General features: G+C 34.3%; 1 protein-coding gene across 1 annotated transcript; it reads right to left on the bottom strand.

The window, feature by feature from the left end:
• Positions 1-4,909: 4,909 nt before the first annotated feature.
• Positions 4,910-18,475, bottom strand: LOC129260902 (neuronal membrane glycoprotein M6-b-like). Its single transcript, XM_054898901.2, has 7 exons — positions 17,817-18,475; positions 12,444-12,600; positions 11,887-12,049; positions 11,073-11,223; positions 9,663-9,709; positions 7,865-7,930; positions 4,910-7,067 (listed from the first exon to the last, which is right to left on the bottom strand). Exons 1-7 carry the CDS (start codon positions 17,818-17,820, stop codon positions 6,909-6,911), a joined length of 747 nt encoding a protein of 248 aa, XP_054754876.2. The 5' UTR covers positions 17,821-18,475; the 3' UTR covers positions 4,910-6,908.

The raw sequence follows: 18,475 nt of genomic DNA, 5'->3' as shown, positions 1-18,475 counted from the left end.
ATTACACGTGCTATCCCATCGTGTCAATATTGATGCATTAAACACCGACGTGAATCAAAACCAACATGACGTCCGACATGACTTTCATACAGACTTAGACAAGGGCTAAAGTATTACATCACACGTTAAATTGGGTTTTAGATATAAATAACGCACATCTCAGCATACAATAGCACAAATTGGTGCACTTTTACAAAGCTAGAGGACTTTGAATACTGATCATCAAAACTCTTCTGTTTTATTGCAAGGTTAGACGATTTGCGTCCACTCTCACCACCACTTATTTGAATCATACAATAATTTCGCTATCAACGAAAATGGTCTAAAGCCGGCAGTGATAATAGGGTAAAATAAGTTAAATAATTACCACTAAATAAGCGATAATTGTTTGTTTCAATTTAAAAAAAATAAGAAGAGGACCGACAGGCGATGGCTCTTTCCAAAGGTCTTCATGGCATTTTAGTAGCCCTATATCTAACAAAATATAAAGAAATGGAAATATGCTAAAAACACATTACATTTAAATATCGATAGACCTACAGACATGCTCATTTAAATAATTGCTATTGATATAATGATCATCAATGACAATAGCATTGACAAATGAATCATCATTTTCACTTTCACAAGCCGACAACCAGAGGCGACATCCGTAAATTATTTTAAGTGGGGGTACTTTACACATTATTTTCTTAATGAATATTTAACATTTTGAACATGCTGCAATGTTCAATTCGCTCAAAATTAACAAAGTCTGGGGTGCATTGAGCTTCAAAAAGGAAAAAAAAAATCTTTATATAATATAAACCATGCAGCGTTCTTTTTTTTAACCAAGAAAGTGAAAATTAAAAAATAACAAAAAGATTTTGATCAAGAGCTGTTTTTGGAAAAAATTCTTAAAACTCTCTCTGGTTTTGGCCAATGCCATGCCCCCCCCCCCCTCCCGACTATCTCGTGATGTGAGGACATCGTAAATATAAAAACTTTGATGTTAAAAACGAAACTTATAATACTACAGGAAAAATATACTTTAAAAAATCTCATGGTGTGACAAAAACACAAATACAATTATTCTTTAAAAAAGCAATTTCCTAAAATTCATTCTCCTGATTTGAACTCGAGCACAACATCTTCAATCGATGTGAAGGATATAAAGTGATACAAGGTTTGCGTAGATCCGCGTTAAAGTTCCCAGGCACGCGACTCTCCCTACGATGTGGGTATTTAATATTGAAGTAAATCATGAATTATTCATAGAAGTGGCGCGCCCACTTTTCTCTCCCTCTCTCCCTCTCCTCCTCCTCCTCATAAACAAACGCAGCAATCCATAGAGCTACATCACCAGCATCATCACTGCACTGATCTTAACTGCATCACTCCACTCCCTTCGCGCCAATATCAATAAAGAAAGCAAATTAAGAACACCATCGTCTGCGCGTGTCATCTTTAGCTAATCTTTGTATTTCAAGAGGGGGTTATTCACTCGGTTAAGTTCAGCTCCAAGTTTCGATTGATGAATTCCAATGAGAGAAAGGGTGGTCTCTTTTTACTCGGCAACCTGTTACATCGCCCATTTTCCCACGCATAAGGATACATGAAATAAAAATGTCTCGAAACCGGGCGCAAAGTATCGCAGGAAATAAAGATTCTCACTTACCGGCCATTATAACCTCCTTGATCCTTCCTTCTTACCGGTAAACACAGTCGATAAGATGTGATATATCCAGTTAGAGGGGAAACCAGATGGTGGATAAATTCCTGGGTTCCAAAATCAGAGGGTGGTGGCGGAATAACGATCCAGGATTGAGATAAGTGATGCTCAAAAGATTCCACGATCGTCTGCTTGAGTCGTATTCGCAAAAGCGAAAATCAGATGCTGCTAAATGCGCAGCGTACACACTGAGCGTGTTCCCCTGTGACAGAACCGCGGTGAGTGTGCAGTTGGCGACTGTGTATGAGAACGATGCTATTTTGTCGTCTGCAAAACATACGCTATCATTGTGTGTAAACCTTTATTTACTTCTTGCCAGCATTGCTGTAAAATGCACATGTGTCTGTGTGTTATAATGTGCACATCCAACCGTGACAAAGCTTACCTAAAGTCTGTGACAAACGAATGGCAATAATAGATTTAAATTCCCCCGCATTATTGTTCACCCTTTTCTGTCTACGGCGACAGTTTTTCATTCAATGAAATAACCTTCGACGGGTTTTAATATTCATACCTCAAGAATCTTACACCGAATTCCGTTATATGTTATCTGTCGGTAGGCCTATCATCTTGAAATAGATTAACACATATTGACACAATCGATTAATTGCCTGGCAAATGTTATTTCCTATCCTGTTATTTGCGATTACATCTCAATCCTTGCAGCTTCAGTTTTCTTCTGATTTTCTTTTTCTTTTTATTCTTGGGGTGTCATATCTGCGGGTTTTTCGGACGTAGCTTCTATAGGGCCTATTTACTTTGCACTTTTCAATTCACTTTAATGTTGTTTTATACATTCAAACAGTTATTATAGTTACTAATTATACTATGTCTATATATCTTTAACAAATTTCTCTTCATAAGATAATTTCTTGGTCTCGTATTTTGATACATCATAACAAACATCAGCGTAATGACCCAAATATTTTGAGGGGCATGAACATGGCGTAAGTAGCAAGAATTCTATAAAGTCACAACCGAGCGAAGATTTGTATATATTTATATATGATTTTGTAATTAATATTGATATAGTATTCAGTATATGATATAATATTTCACCACTTTTCTTTTCTAGGTTGAGGAACTTTTTTTTAGAAGCAAGGACCCAGCCCCATTTCCCTCTAGCCAGTGATGTAAAAACAATTCCCCCAACTAAATAATTTGAGGAACATAATATGGGTATATTTCTATTTCTCTTTTTTTAAACGATCAAATTATGAAGAGGAAAGGTCCTATGCTTTATAAACAATTATTGATAAACCATAAAGACTTTTATTACATGTATTTGGATACTATACAACGCCATGATCTTTCACATCACCGCCTCCTCGTATATCGTGTAGAGATCTTCAACATTTCATTATTTTGTTAGCATGACTTCCTCGAAACGAAATTCACTTTACCTTATATTTCGACAATCTTGCCAATAATTAATTCTTGCTGTAGGTCAATATACGTGGCTCCATTACCATGATGATGATGATGATGATGATGATCATCATCATCATCATCATCATCACCTTCATCATCTTCTTCTTCATCGTCATTATCATTTTCATCATCAGCAGCAGCATCATCATCACCATCACCATATATCATGTGCTGTTTTCAGTGCATCATCAACACCATCACCATCATCGTCATCATAATCATCACCATCATCATCATTATCATCATCACCATCATTGTCGTCATCATCATCATTATCATCATCATCATCATCATCATCATCACCATCATCATCATCATCATAATCACCATCACCATCACGGTCATAATCAACACCATCATCATCACTACCATCATCATCACCATCATCATCATCATCGTCATCGTCATCATTATCATCATCATCATCATCGCATCATCATTTTCAACATCATCATCAGCAATATCATCATCATCATAATCACCACCATCATCATCGTCAACATTTCCATCATCATCACCCTCATCATCGTCACCATCGTCACCATCATCATCATCGCCATCATCATCAGCAGCAGCATCATCATCATCGCCATCACCATCATAATCAACACCATCATCATCACTACCATCATCATCATCGCCATCTTCATCATTATCATCATTTTATCATCAGCAGCAGCATCATCATCATAATCACCACCATCATCATCATCGTCAACATTGTCACCATCATCATCATTTCCATCAACATCATCATTTTCATCATCATCATCGTCATCATCGTCACCATCATCGCCATCATCATCATCACCATCATCATCACCATCATCATCATCATCATTAGCTTAGAGAAACTCCACACACGTTACAAAGTCTACCCCCAACAATAATTTGTTAAATAAATAGAAATAAAATCAGGAAAGCAAGCAATGGAGAAATAAAATTGTAAATAAAAATCTTAAAGCCCGTAAAGTAAAGGATCAGTGACGTGAACTAAATTTATATTGAAATATCATCTAACATTCGAAAATTTTAGTGGTAATTTGATTTTTTTTGTCCGTTTGACTTTAAATTTGGCATCTAGTACCCCTCTCTGTAATTATATTGTTTGAAAATATCCATTTGAGGACCTGCTTTACAAATTTAGTAATAAGATAATCCCATAACCCGTTCTATATACAGTCATGACACATGACGATTTTATTTACTTTCTTACACTAACCTTGTAATAATAAGCCAAACAAAACAGATGCGTGTTTTTACTGCTCATTCGTTATGGGGACGTGGAATTCTCAAGAAATCTGCTTCTCCCCTTTTCAACACTTTTTTAAAATATATATTTGGGAACATTTTCTTGTTATTTATAACTCTGTACTGTTTCTGAAAACAACAATGGCATTTCCTGTTACCGACATGTGTTTTGTGGTGTTTTTCTTCTTATATAATGGAAATGTTGCTTCTTTAGAGATGCATTTTAAAAGTCGAGTTCAAACCATACATAGCCAAAGTTAAAATACCAAATCCTAAAATCATGAAATCCATTGAATATGAGGGTCTTTTCTCCTAGTTGCAGTTGTGTATACCTTGGCAGAAGGCCCGGTTGTCCGAAGAACAAATCATTGAACTCAACGGAGAGGGCGGTATGTTATTTACTAGGAAGCGTCTTCATGGAGGTAAATCTACATTGGAAGAGGCGGTCTCGGGTGAATTATGCAGCTTTGTTCTAGAACAAACACCAAACTAGATCAATTAAAGAAACAATAATAGTTCATACCGACAATTAATATTTTAATATGAAATGTGTCATACAAACATTGAATGACATAACATACAAACAGAAATGCACATTCTAAAGAGCATTAAAATAAGTCCCATATACACGTGCATCATTATTGTTATCATTATCATTATACTGTGTTTTTACATTCAAATATATCGGTCAGTATATGCTGCTTACACGCTTAGAAAAAGGGATGGAGGATGTGTGTGTGTGTGAGGATGTGTGTGTGTGATGGTGTGTGTGATGGTGTGTGTGTGTGTGTGTGTGAGGGTGTGTGTGTGTGTGTGTGTGTGTGGGTGTGTGTGTGTGTGAGGATGTGTGTGTGGGAGAGAGAGAGAGGGGGGGGGGGTGAGGGAGGGAGAGAGAAATAGATAGAGAGAGGTGTAGGAAGATGTATGGAGGAATATAGAATATGAAATTGCTTAATCTGTTTTGTGAAATTAAGCGAACCTTGTTTTTTGTTTTTATTTCACATCCAATTTTGATGAAATTGAAAGTGTCAAACTTGTTTGATTTTCTTATTTATTCAAAACAACTTTTAATTGTAGGACATGCTGTAAGTATTTCTAAAGCAACGCTTTCCAGATCCTATGAATTTGTCAAACTTGCTTATTTTCTTTAATGTTTGTATAGACGCAAAGTATAAAATAATTATACATGTATTAAATCACAGAGTAGCATATAGTATAATGAATCTTTTGAATAAAATCATATTCATAAATAAGAAAATACAAGTCATTATATCTCTCTCGCTATATACATTGTGAATATAATATGTACAATGCATTGTCGTATACAAGTAAAAATACTGTCTTATTAATTGTTTATACGAACATTGGCGAAATACTATTTTACGTTTATAAAATCCATATATTTCCTTTTAGAATGGATTTCTTTCTTATTTTTACTTTTTAGAGTATTATCGGTGTCGATATCCTGACATTCAATCATATCCTCACATTTTATATTTTACACTGCAGTCTGGTACATATAAAATTGCATAAAGTCAAATGCTAGCGAATATAATGTATAGTAAAGCGTGAAAAGAACTGCATTTTTAATGAGGTTATTTTCAAAATAACACAAAGTTAAAATGTACACAAGTGCAACGCTTAATCTTTTTTATTTCGTAAATTGATATTGTGGAATAAAATAAAAATATCTTTAAAATAAGGTGAAAAACATATGGACTGTATTACCATTCTTATAAGATCTCAATTTTTTTTATTTGCTTTTTATTTATTGTTTTCTCCTGCATTCATATCATTCGTATCATATACATTTTGTCAAAACATTACAAACGCAATAATTGATAAATAATTTTGGTGAGTCGTAGATATTTTGTAATAAAAAATATCATTTAAAAAAAATCCTATATATTATTGTTTCATTCAGATTTTGCAGGAAGAGGCAGATTGCTCGAAAAGGAAATTACAACCCCAGATCCAATCTCATTAGATTGATTTCATACATTAAAGCATAATGTGTTTATTTTAAAGGAACCCTAAGATGTAGATTTCTATTCATAGCTCAAGTCATAAGCTATTACTATTTATGCTGATAATAATAATAACAATAATAATGATAATAACAATAATACTAATAATAGTCATTTGTATGGCGCCATCTATCTAGAAACAATCTAGTCTGAGGCGCATTGTTATTATTATTATTACACCGGCTTTAGCTCGAGCTGCCTTTCAACGCTCGTGCATTCAATGAATTAATCCTGCCGGGTACCCATTCACCTCACCAGGGTCTAGTGTAGCACAGTGTGAATACATTTCTTGCTGAAGGAAAACACGCCATGGCAAGGATTCGAACCCACGACCCACTGGTTGAAAGTCAGAACCACTACGCGTCCACTAGTGCTATGAGATTCACGATATTCATGGTTTTTTTTAGACCAAGATATGATGTGATAACAAGGTTGAATCATGAATTATCCAAATTGAACTCCAAATTAACACCATCAAGATAAATGAATTAATAGTAAAGACTATTTGCGAGCCGTTCCGATGATTTGTATGATGTCATCTCATGAAGTTCTCTTTCTTCTTGTTTTCTCTTCTGTGCGTAGCCTTTCCACTGGTCACCAACTTTTAGATGCTTCCAATTACTTGACATACAAGCGATGGAGTTGATCTGCAAGAAAGAAAATGATTTGAAAAAAAAAGAATGTATACATTTTATTCTTGTTCCGTTGCAAACAGGTTCATGTAGATGCATGTACGAAGTGAATTTGATTTAAAACAAACGCAGAAGATATTTCAGGGCCCCGTCTTATAAAGATTTACGATTGATGCAATCAATCGTAACTCTATGGAAATCCATCAGTGACATATTTTTTTCCACAGGAAATTTGCAAAATGTCCTTTGTAAACAAAGGAGAACCCACCAAATTGTCAAGAAATTCATTAATTTATGGATATACAATCATATCTAGAATTTTTTTAACAATCATGTGTTTTATATGTTGACTATGCTGGCTTTCCAAAGTTGCTATTGATCGGATCAATCGCAACGCTTTGTAAGACGGACCCCAGGAGTAAATAAAACTATAATATAGGTAGCGATATTAATCAAACCTACAAGGGACAAAGAAAGGTAGTACTTTCTGACCTGAGATTGTTCAATTCACCACCAACTATATGCAAAATCACACACGATTGGGCTTTTAAGTGAAACCATTTGAGAATTGTAACAAAATCATGAAATAAGAACCCTAAGGGTGTTATATAGACCTACTTCATATCCGAAATTCTTGGATGGCAAAAATGTTGACAGGTCAGTCGAAGAATTTCATAACAGCCGATCAATCAAATTTTACACAAGAACACTAAGACAATAATAACTACCAATGTAATTATGGTGTAAGAGAAGAGAATACTTCCCAAAATCATCATTATTTTATTTGGTTGATAAACCCGGACTATACTTACTAAACCAAATGTAACGAGGGCAGAGCCGCCAACCGTTAGGGAGAAATAGAGGATCATCGCATCGCTCTGTTCATGAACAAATAAGATATTAAAAATATCCGAGTAAATATATATATATATATATATACTTCGGGAATTCTATCCTTGTATAGAATATATGTATATATATATATATATATACATATATAAATATAATAGCATTTATAGTGCGCCTTCTATCTAGTTTCATATTCAGAGGCGCAGAGGGAATTATTACACAAGGGAGGGGGGGGGGCTGTTATTTGAAATATGATGAGAATAGATGTCTTAAAGTTGGCTTTGAATGACACTATAGACTTGGCACTGCGTATTGTTGATGAAAGTGTATTTCACAAAGTTGGAGCACTATGAGCAAAATCTTTTTCACCAAATGAGCATTTGATTCTAAGAGTTGTCAACAACCCGGTTCGTGAAGATCTTAGATTTATAGAGGGTACATATGCCGAGATAAGATCGTTAAAATAATGAGGAGAACAACCATTAATAAATGTCCATGTAAGCAACAAAATCTTGAATCTTATTCTTTCCACCACAGGCGATCAGTGAAGTTCTTTAAGAACAGGAGTTATATGCGTATATTTAGAAGTTTTACCTAGAATTCGTGCGGCGGCATTTTGCACTCTCTGAAGCTTGAGGATTTGATAATTGTTAGCATTGAAAAAGCAATGCATTGCCATAGTCTAAATGAGAAATAATGTATGAATGAAGTTACATTTGTGGACATGGATTTTCTTACACTATTAATATTAAGAATTTGGAAATACAAATTTCCACATGTCAAATTCACATGGGAAGCCATTGACATTTCAGAATCAAATCGAACACCAACGTTCCGTACACAGGGCTTTGCATCAATAAGATAATTACCAACATACAAAGATCGACACTGAATTTTGGACATTAATTTTGATTACGTGATGCGATGATCAAGAACTCACTCTTATCATTGTTCAACTGTAATTTGTTACAAATCATCCAAGTTCTCATTTCTTTCAGATATACAGGTTTCCATACGGGTTCTTACATTTGCCTCTTCAAGTGGATCAGAAGGATTAAATGAGGAATACAACTGTGTGTCATATGCATAAAGATGCACACATTATGAGATCTGGCAATATCAGTAAGAGGGGCAGAATATGATGGCCCCATACAGAGCCCTGGGGCACACCATATTTCACTTCACATTCAGAAGATAGAAAATTTTGCATTTCTGTGATCTAAAACATAGATAAGAAGAGACAGCGCATAATCTCTTACACCATGTTCACTAAAACGAAGGACAAGAACATTAAGAATAGGACGATCGATCGTGTCGAATGCTGCAGCGCTAAGGTCAAGTAATACCAGGGAAAAATGTAATGTATGAATGACAGAAATGCACTCCACGAAAGAGTAAGTTGTTATAACCTTCAAACAAGTTGTATAAACTTTTAAACAGGTTGCGTAACACGATTACACATTATAGTTGTAAGACTGATGGGCTTGAACAACGAGCTTAGAATTTTAAACAGCGTTTTTACAGTGTTGGACGGATGTATAGTATAATTTTTAATATGTTAATGTATATTTTCTTTCTTAATACTCTAGATACTATGATGTATGTTAAGTCACGCGGCCCATGGATATTGCTTTAGTTGAAAATTTCTCCTTGGATTTGTATGTGGTACTTTATTATCCATTTAATCATCGTCTTTTTTTTTTAAATAGGAAAATATAAAAGGTTTGGAGGGTATTAAACAATGCAGTAAAATAGACTTACAATTCCTTGAAGTTCTTCAACTTCTACTACTTGATCAATCTTTAAACCTGTATAGATGAAGAAAAAATACATCATGATGATGATATATACATGCATGTATAACATATGAGACAAGCTTTTCTTAAAGTAGTGAAAATTTGAAGAAGAACCTGTCAATATGGCGATCTTTCTGAGACTGAATAATTCTTAATTCTATCAGCTAAAGTTGGATATGTCGATCCATATTGTGAACAATTATTTTAATTAAACAAATTGAGATGGGGGTTGCCACAAATGGGATAATCAATAAACAGCAATATTTCGTTAAAACATCAACGAAAAATTTGCGACTTATTTAGCATTTTGTATTGAAATTAGCTTTACGTTTGAAAAAGAAGAAGTATGCTTCTTTTCGAAAAAAAAAAAGTGTGTTTCGTTTACTTCAGGGGAGTGTTTCATCAAGATATTTGTCAGACAAGTCGTCAGATCTGACAACTTTCCTTGATTCTGATTGGCTGTCAGGGAATGTTACTATGGTAACTGTCGTATAAAATAAGACTTGTCGGATAAAACGTCCGACAAGTCCTTTATGAAACACTCCCCAGTAAGCGTTATAACAATTCTCATCTTGAATCTCTACATAATACCCCATAATATTGCTAAATAATTACATTAATATCTTGCATTATTCCACTCGCATGCGTTGTCATTCTTCACTTTCACTTGCTTTAGGATGAATATACCTCTTCTTTTTCTGGTTTTTTTTTCATGAGCATGATAATGACGATTTCTTGCATTAAGTTACTATAACAGACCATCAAATTCGTCCTCATGACTAAATAGTAGTAATAGTGGTAGTAGTACCAGTAGTAGTAGTAGTAATAATAATAATAATAATAATTATAATAATAATGATAATGATAATACTACTATTACTACTTCTACTACTAATGATGATGATAATGCTAATGACAATAGTAATAATAATCTAAAGTTATAGTTTGAATGTTATTTTATGTAATTGCTGCCTGTTTAGGAAAATGGAGAATAAATATGTCAGTATAGGTAGCAGTGCTTTTTTCTTTCTTTCCATGGAAGGGGGGGGGGTCGCCCCAATCACGTTATACATTTCTGAATACATGGAATATGTTGGCCTATATTTTGTATGAATTATCAAAAGGTTTAAGACGAATTCTGGAGGATCTTGAATGCACCACTGTCATTCAAACAAGATTAATTTGTTGTATGATATGCACATACTTCTTTATTCCTAAGTGGAGTGAGGCAGAAAAAGGTAAAATATCAAGCTGATCCGAGTTTTTAGGAAATTTCTACTTAGACATCCCCCCGCAGCTGCATATGACTGTGGTCACTTAAGTTTTTATATTTTTAATTATGATAATATTAAAAAATAGATATTCTGGTACTTACCATAATATGAAAAATCAACTGAAGTCGGACTTGTTTCACCATTGTTGATATCCTGATAACCACTAATCATCAGTGAAAAAGTGAAGAGTAAAGATGAGGCACACAAAATAGCGACCCATAATATCAGGACAATGTAGTTGAAAAAGAGTGCCTGAAAAAATCACAAGATGATGGGAGATAAGCAAAATGTCTGGGTCTAGATTTATGGACGTTTGAGGCTGCATTCGAAAATTTTCAGCAATATATTTTTTTTGGTCATAAATTCACACATGCATTCGAATAATCCACCATTCACCCAGAAATTTCACTCATTTCTATATGGTACTTTACCATCTGGGACTCCATTGTCGTACTGTTGATATTCAAATGATTATGGAGTACCTCAGGGCTCAGATCGGGGCCAGTGTTGTTCTTAAATCTTGCAATATTATGTCACAACAAACTACAAAAATAATGAGAGGCATTGAAATAAGCAAGATAAAAGCCTTGCCTACATGCGGAACAGACCAGGGTCCCGTTTCATAATGACTTGTAATAATAACAATTGCACGATTTATGTAACAAAATTAATATCAGCCAGTCAGACTGAAAAATTACAGTATAACTGTTCTTGCAGATTATAACAACATTTAGGAAACGGTCCTCAGCATGCAGGGGCCTGTTGCAGAAAGAGTTGCAATCAAACGCAACTCTAAATATCAAGTGCAACTTGATTTTCAACCAATTAAAATCAGGCGTTTGGGACTTGCGCTTGATTTTTTGACTTGTAGTGTTTGAGTACAACTCTCTCTGCAACGAGCCCCAGATAACTTACCGCTCCAACACATCCTAATGAACTGCAGCATAGATTACCGCCCTCATGGGCGAACCTTGCGCTAGTTTGTGCCGTGGTCATGAAGGCGCTAAAGAGAAAACCAACAGCCCAGAGCATCATGAAAGCTGTCCAGGCATACACACCTATCTCGATGTTGTAGACACTGAAAAACACACAATTTTCTTTTTAAATACCGCAAATTAAAAAAAATTATCATAAACAATTTGTATTGGGAAGTTTAAGAAGAGGCAAAGTTGGAATAAAAACTGTATTAATAATGAGGTCTACCAAATCTGTTGAAGATTTCACACCACCAGTCTCTACTCGATCTATACGTATGATAAGGTTTATTATTCGTCTCTTCGTCTCATTTTCTATGAAAATATACTCTCACAGGCAATCAGATAACTTTCATTAAAGGTCTCAATGCAATCGGTTTTTTTTCGGGGGTGAATAATACGCATATATCCCCTCCCCGTTTCTCCTACTGAATCATAAATCTATCGCAAACATATCTAAACCATCGAAAATCCATATTCTTAACTCTATATTCTTACTAGTTGTCATGTGCGATATCGGCGAGTGTTTGGTTACTGTCGAGGAGAAGAAGGGATTCGTTAAATCCAAGGATCGCCGAACTACAGAACATTGCTACTCCAACACATTGCAGGACAGCTGCTATCAGCGAAGCAACGGGAATCATACCTCGACAACCTACAATCAATGTAAATATGAACATTAGTAATTTAATCACAAAAAGAAACAAATGAATCGAAATGAATGTCAAAACTTAATATCTTTTAGTAAATAAACAAGTATAAAAAACTAAGACTTTCAATATAATGATGGTTAAACAACTATTTTTCTAAGATTCATATAAAAATATATCCTTAAAATCTTTCATAGGGAGAATTGGTTATGAATGTAATAACATAAACAGATAGACTCATGTTTGAAATGAAATGTATCATTATTCAATGTTTAAGACTTGAAGTTATACTTAGTAATACAGTATTATATTTATGTCTCGAAAAATGTTAACAAATTGTCAAAATGAGCACTATCTGATTTAAGTATTGATGTCAATACTATTAATACATGCATGTATGAACAAAAATTTCGCCTCAAAACTTTTGATATCAAGCAATGAAACAATTGACTAATTCAAGGATACATTTTTCAACGGTTTTTGTTAACAAACTAAATAATTTCCTACATAGCAACTATGTACATGATGTATATGTGTGAAAATTGAATACTAAGAGTGAAAATAGTTTGATTGTATAGTTCTGTCGATTATCTTCGTCACTGAGCCCCGTTCCCGGGATATCTTGGAGTAAACTAGCTATAGTTAGAGAGAATTAACAATTAAAACATCACTCTGTACAAATCTTCAACTCTTATTTATGAATGACTTTAAGATTTAAATTATAACCTTGATATATTCCGCCATTGAAATAAGAGAATTTATTCTTTTGGATGTATTTTTTTTTGCATTTTCTTGCTTTTTACTATTTGCCTTTTAAGAAGCAACCCTTTAACAGGTCTAATTGTGAATTGTGAATTATGATGATAATTGTAAGTGCAGTGAGAGTTTCACAGGAAACCTAGGCCCCGTCTTACAAAGAGTTACGATTGATCAAATCAATCGTAACTTTATGGAAATCCATCAGTGTCATAATTTTTTCTACAGGAAATTTGCCAAATGTCCTTTGTAAACAAAAGAGAACACACCAAAGTGTCAAAAAATCAGTGAATTTATGGATATACATTCATATCTGAAAAAAATTGTTTGAGCAAACATGCATTTTATATGTTGAATTTACTGGCTTTCCATAGTTATGATTGATCGGATCAATCGCAACTCTTTGTAAAACGGGCCCCTGGAGATGATGAAATAACCAAGTAATTTAAACATGGGTAATTGGTATTGATTATGAACAGATTGTTCAAACAATGGGAGTCGAGTGTTTTAAATTAGGTTAAGGTGTGTCTCGCTCTGAGACTAGATCAAACATCGGGTAGACGATGATTACTATTGACTAAGCGATATTGTTGCATGTTAACATTATTCAATCTTCAATTTTCTGTTATTAGTTCTCACTAATTTGCCAAAAGGAAATAATCAAACAAATTGTAAAATTTTAAGAAGAATTAAAGTGTCATAAGAGATTCCAATTAGTGATTATTTTATCCATTGTTGATTATCCCTGTCATTTTCGTTTTCTTTCTTCAAAATTCTAAATAGAATTTCACCCTTTCTTGTTTTAGAAAATTTTAAAGAATAAAATACTTTATAATTGACCTCTTCTGCTATATTTTTTTTACTCCATTTCAATGACTATATCATTATTGTGGTATTTCTGCGACATATTCATTTGGCTGATTGATTTAGAAATCATGAGGAAAACAGCTTTCTTTTTTATCATCTATTGGAGTTACGTTGATCGTTTGTCTTGTTTTTTTCATTTTTGAGGTGGGTTCTGCTACCCCCTCCACTGGTTCTACTTTCCTTTTATATAACTTTATTTTTTGTCGTCTTAAAGAGGGTAAGAAGTAGTTTTTATAAAATTAATATGAAATAAGCCCTGAATTGGTTATATACGGATTCAGATACTGGGCTGTTTCAAAAGAGCCTTTATGTACATGAAGAGATCAACCTATGGGAAAAGATGGGGGGGGGGGGGGAATGAATACATACATACACGTATGGAGACTGGCCATTGACTGAATAGTAATACTTGTGATGATGATAATAAAAAACATATTTGTCGGAATGTGGGCCATGGAGCAAATTTGATGTAAAGTTACATCAATTTTGAACCCCCCAAAAAATAATAATATGACACTATATTATCATTTAGAGATCAGAGTATCATTCTCATAAATGAATACTATCTTTATGTCATGTAATTGTGTTTGTTTAGCATAATAGAGCCAAAGTCCATATAGATGAATAGATGGACACAGATTGTAATTATTCGTATATAAGATGGTGTTACATTTTATTTTATTTTCTCCCCCCCTCTCTCCCTCTCTCCTATTTGACTACACTTGTTGTATTTATGCATATCGCTTCTTCTTATTCTGTATTTTCTTCCCAATTTTGCACCTTTTTTCTTAAGTTCTTTCTATTCTATTCCGAGCAACCTTTTTACGGATTAATTACTTAATTTATAATATCTTGTATTGATGATCATCTTTTTTATGTTTATGTCTGTCCCAGGACCATGATGTAAGCAGCTTCTGTTGATCATGTCTTATTCTGTATAAATATGATTTGATTCTAGCTATAGACATAGATATAGATAAGAATAATAATAACGCAGTTCTTGTATAGCGCATATCACATTTACTGATTTCACAACGTCCCTATGCGCTTCCAAAGGACTTGGATATTATTACCCTGGCTTTAGTCCCGCAGCCTTTCACAGCATTTCAAGGAATAAATTCCTGCCAGGTACCCATTCATCTCACCTGGCTTGAGTGCAGCACAATGTGGATGAATTTCTTGCTCAGGGAAATTACGCCATGGCTCGGATTCGAACCCACGACCCTCTGTTTCAAAGTCAGAATACTAATCCACTGGGCCACAGATAGATAGATAGCACAATACAAATGAATCAAACTATACACTAGTATTTAGATTATAATTTATTTCTTCAAATACGAGACCTCAGCTGGCGGGCTAGCTGACCCTGGATGGAAATCGGACATGTCTTTCCACACAAGTATATAGACTGATTCTAAAATGAAGGGGGGGGGGGGTAACCACTTACACCCTTATCTCTCCCTTACCCCTTGGCATAAGCTGTCAAAGAATATTATATCATGAGACCTCCTTTAGATATTCCCCCTACACGGTAACATCCCGGCCCCGGAATACCGGGGGAAGTTTGCGGTATGGTGAGACGGTTGGATGTCGGTTTCTAGATGACCGTATAATATTCCTTTGAAATTTTGTTGAGTGTTTTCTAAGAATTGAAACATCAAAGAAAAAAATGTGATATCTAAATAAACTACTCATTTTTTCAAAGTTCTGACATTTAATGGCCTCTATTGTGTCATCCCCTTCTTTTCCAATTTTCTGAAAATCCGCCATTCCTCTAGTGATTCATCAATACATTAAATTTGTTTATTTTTCATATTTTGCATCGTATATTGCAAAGCAAAAATCAAACCATTATGAATGGAATCTACGGATAAAACTATAAATTCATTTAAATATCTCTCCCCCTCTTTCTTCTTCTTCTTCATCTTTTTTTCCTTGTTCTTCTTGTTCTTCTTCTTTTTCTCCTTCTTCTTCTTCTTCTTCATTATCTTAATCTTCTTCTCCTTTTCCTTCTTCTTATTCGTCTTCTTCTACTCCTTCTTCTTCTTATTATTATTATTCTTCTTCTTCTTCATTATCTTCTTCTTCTTCTTTTCCTTCTTCTTCTTCTTCGTCCTCTTCTTCTTCTTCGTCTACTTCGTCTTCTTCTTCTTCTTTTTCTTCTTCTTCTTCATTATCTTCATCTTCTTCTTCTTCTTTTCCTTCTTCTTCTTCTTCTTTCTCTTCGTCTTCGTCTTCGTCTTCTTCTTCTCCTTCTTCTTCTTCTTCTTCATTATCTTCATCTTCTTCTTCTTTTTCTTCTTCTTCTTCATCTTCTTCTTCTTCTTCGTCTCCTTCTTCTTCTTCTTCATTATCTTCTTCTTCTTCTTCTCTCTCTCTTCCCCTTTCTCACGTCCCCCCCCCCCCCTCTCTCTCTCTCTATCTATTGCTTTCTCCTCCACGCTATGTAGCCTTCCTCCGTTGGTACAATACCATGACTACTATTTGCAAATTTCCATGCAAATTTCCTTTTCCAATTATAAATAGTGCTATCCACTGTTCATGACCCTATATATCTCTATTAGGTTGCCATGGGCATGATGGGGGTACAAAAAAATCGATAATTTGCTAAATCGTAGACATTTGTCATTGCTTCATGTTCTTTATGATATAAATCTTTAAGTGTAAAGAAAAGTTTTCACTTGTAATAATCAATCCTTTTAAAGCTTCATTTTCACATCGCACCAAAAATGGTTGAATTGTACATACGTGTATATGTACTACTGAATAAAAGGTCTCATATAGATTTGATATCGTCATTTTTGCATTAAATAATTGATATAATAATTATGAATTTCATCTATCTGATTATTTCATCCAAGAAGTGTTATGTTAAATGATTAGGAGTTGTATGTTTTATGTTTTGTGTGGTTTCCACTAACATTAGCAATTCCTTATGAACCAGTTGTATTCCATGCATCAATGTATATATCTATTATCAAATCAATATATTTTTATCTGAAATATTCATTCATCTTTTAATCATTACACTTGTTTTAAATTCGCGTGCAAATGCATTTATTTTCTTTATATTCTTCTTGTTGTTATTTTACAATGGGCATGCAGGCCTCCTGCTTTGTATACTCTTGTGGCGTTTTATAATCATTAAAAAATTATGTCTGATAGAAATTTACTGCAATTTCCAATACATCATTGCCATGAATTCAAAATAACTCCAAAGATGATAGCATCGAAAGCATTCACACATTTTCCCTGAATAGATCCTATAATGGTATACATTCACTTCATCAGCATGATTAGGGATGCATTTCTTGCTGAGGGATTATCGTGAAGCGAGGTTCGAGCTCGAGACCTTCTATTTGAAAGGCGTTGGTCAAACGCAATTATAGTCAAGTCGATAATTATTAATTAATTGCATTGATTAGCACTTCTGGTTTAGCCCTTATCCAAGTTTATGAATAGCAACTTATAGATTATACGTTGTGTAAAACATGATACACTTTAATCAATACTGAAGATATTATAGAATGACAACTTCCGTTTACACATTATAGTTAAAGAAGAAAAATATTGAAACAAAACCGACACATTTACTTACCCATTTTACTTCTGTGATCGAAATCCTGTTTAAAAATTTCCAACGGAGTCCTCTTTCTGTTATCAAGATTCAATCGATGTTATCTTGTCCGTGATTATGAAGATATAAAGACGTTCCCTCCAAAATGAAACAAATTTCTGATTCTTCCCCCAGTTCAATATATTAAATCCTTGTTCCGCCAATGTACTATACCATTAGCTTTAAGTAGGTGTAGGGATTTTTACATTTTACAGAGAACTTGCCAAAAGCTCACTGAGTACTGTCCTAGTTAATGATCAACTTCAAAGTGCGTTCAGATACTGAGTGTCAATGTGATGCCTTGCTCCTCGTGGATTAGCAGACGGTCGATCAACGCGATCGGAATTGTGATCGTTTTAACTACCGATATTTTTCTCCCATGCAAGAGGAAATCATACATTACGTATGCTACTTCCATTCTTCGATTTCGTCCTGGGTCTTTTTTATGTCCTAAGTTGACAAATTACTTGAATTCTTAATAAAACATGGGCGAACCCCCAAACGGAAACTTTAAGACCTAGTCGAGTCTGACTCAGCAGCTATTAATTTAGGCCTATTTGAATAGAGCCTCCAAACATGTGAATCAATCCGTCACCGGGTAGTTACGTATAATTCATTAATATCTACTATAAATTTGTTCT

This window comes from Lytechinus pictus, unplaced genomic scaffold (assembly GCF_037042905.1).
Source record: "Lytechinus pictus isolate F3 Inbred unplaced genomic scaffold, Lp3.0 scaffold_19, whole genome shotgun sequence".
NCBI lineage: Eukaryota > Metazoa > Echinodermata > Echinoidea > Temnopleuroida > Toxopneustidae > Lytechinus > Lytechinus pictus.
This window is presented reverse-complemented; position numbering and strand designations above follow the sequence as displayed.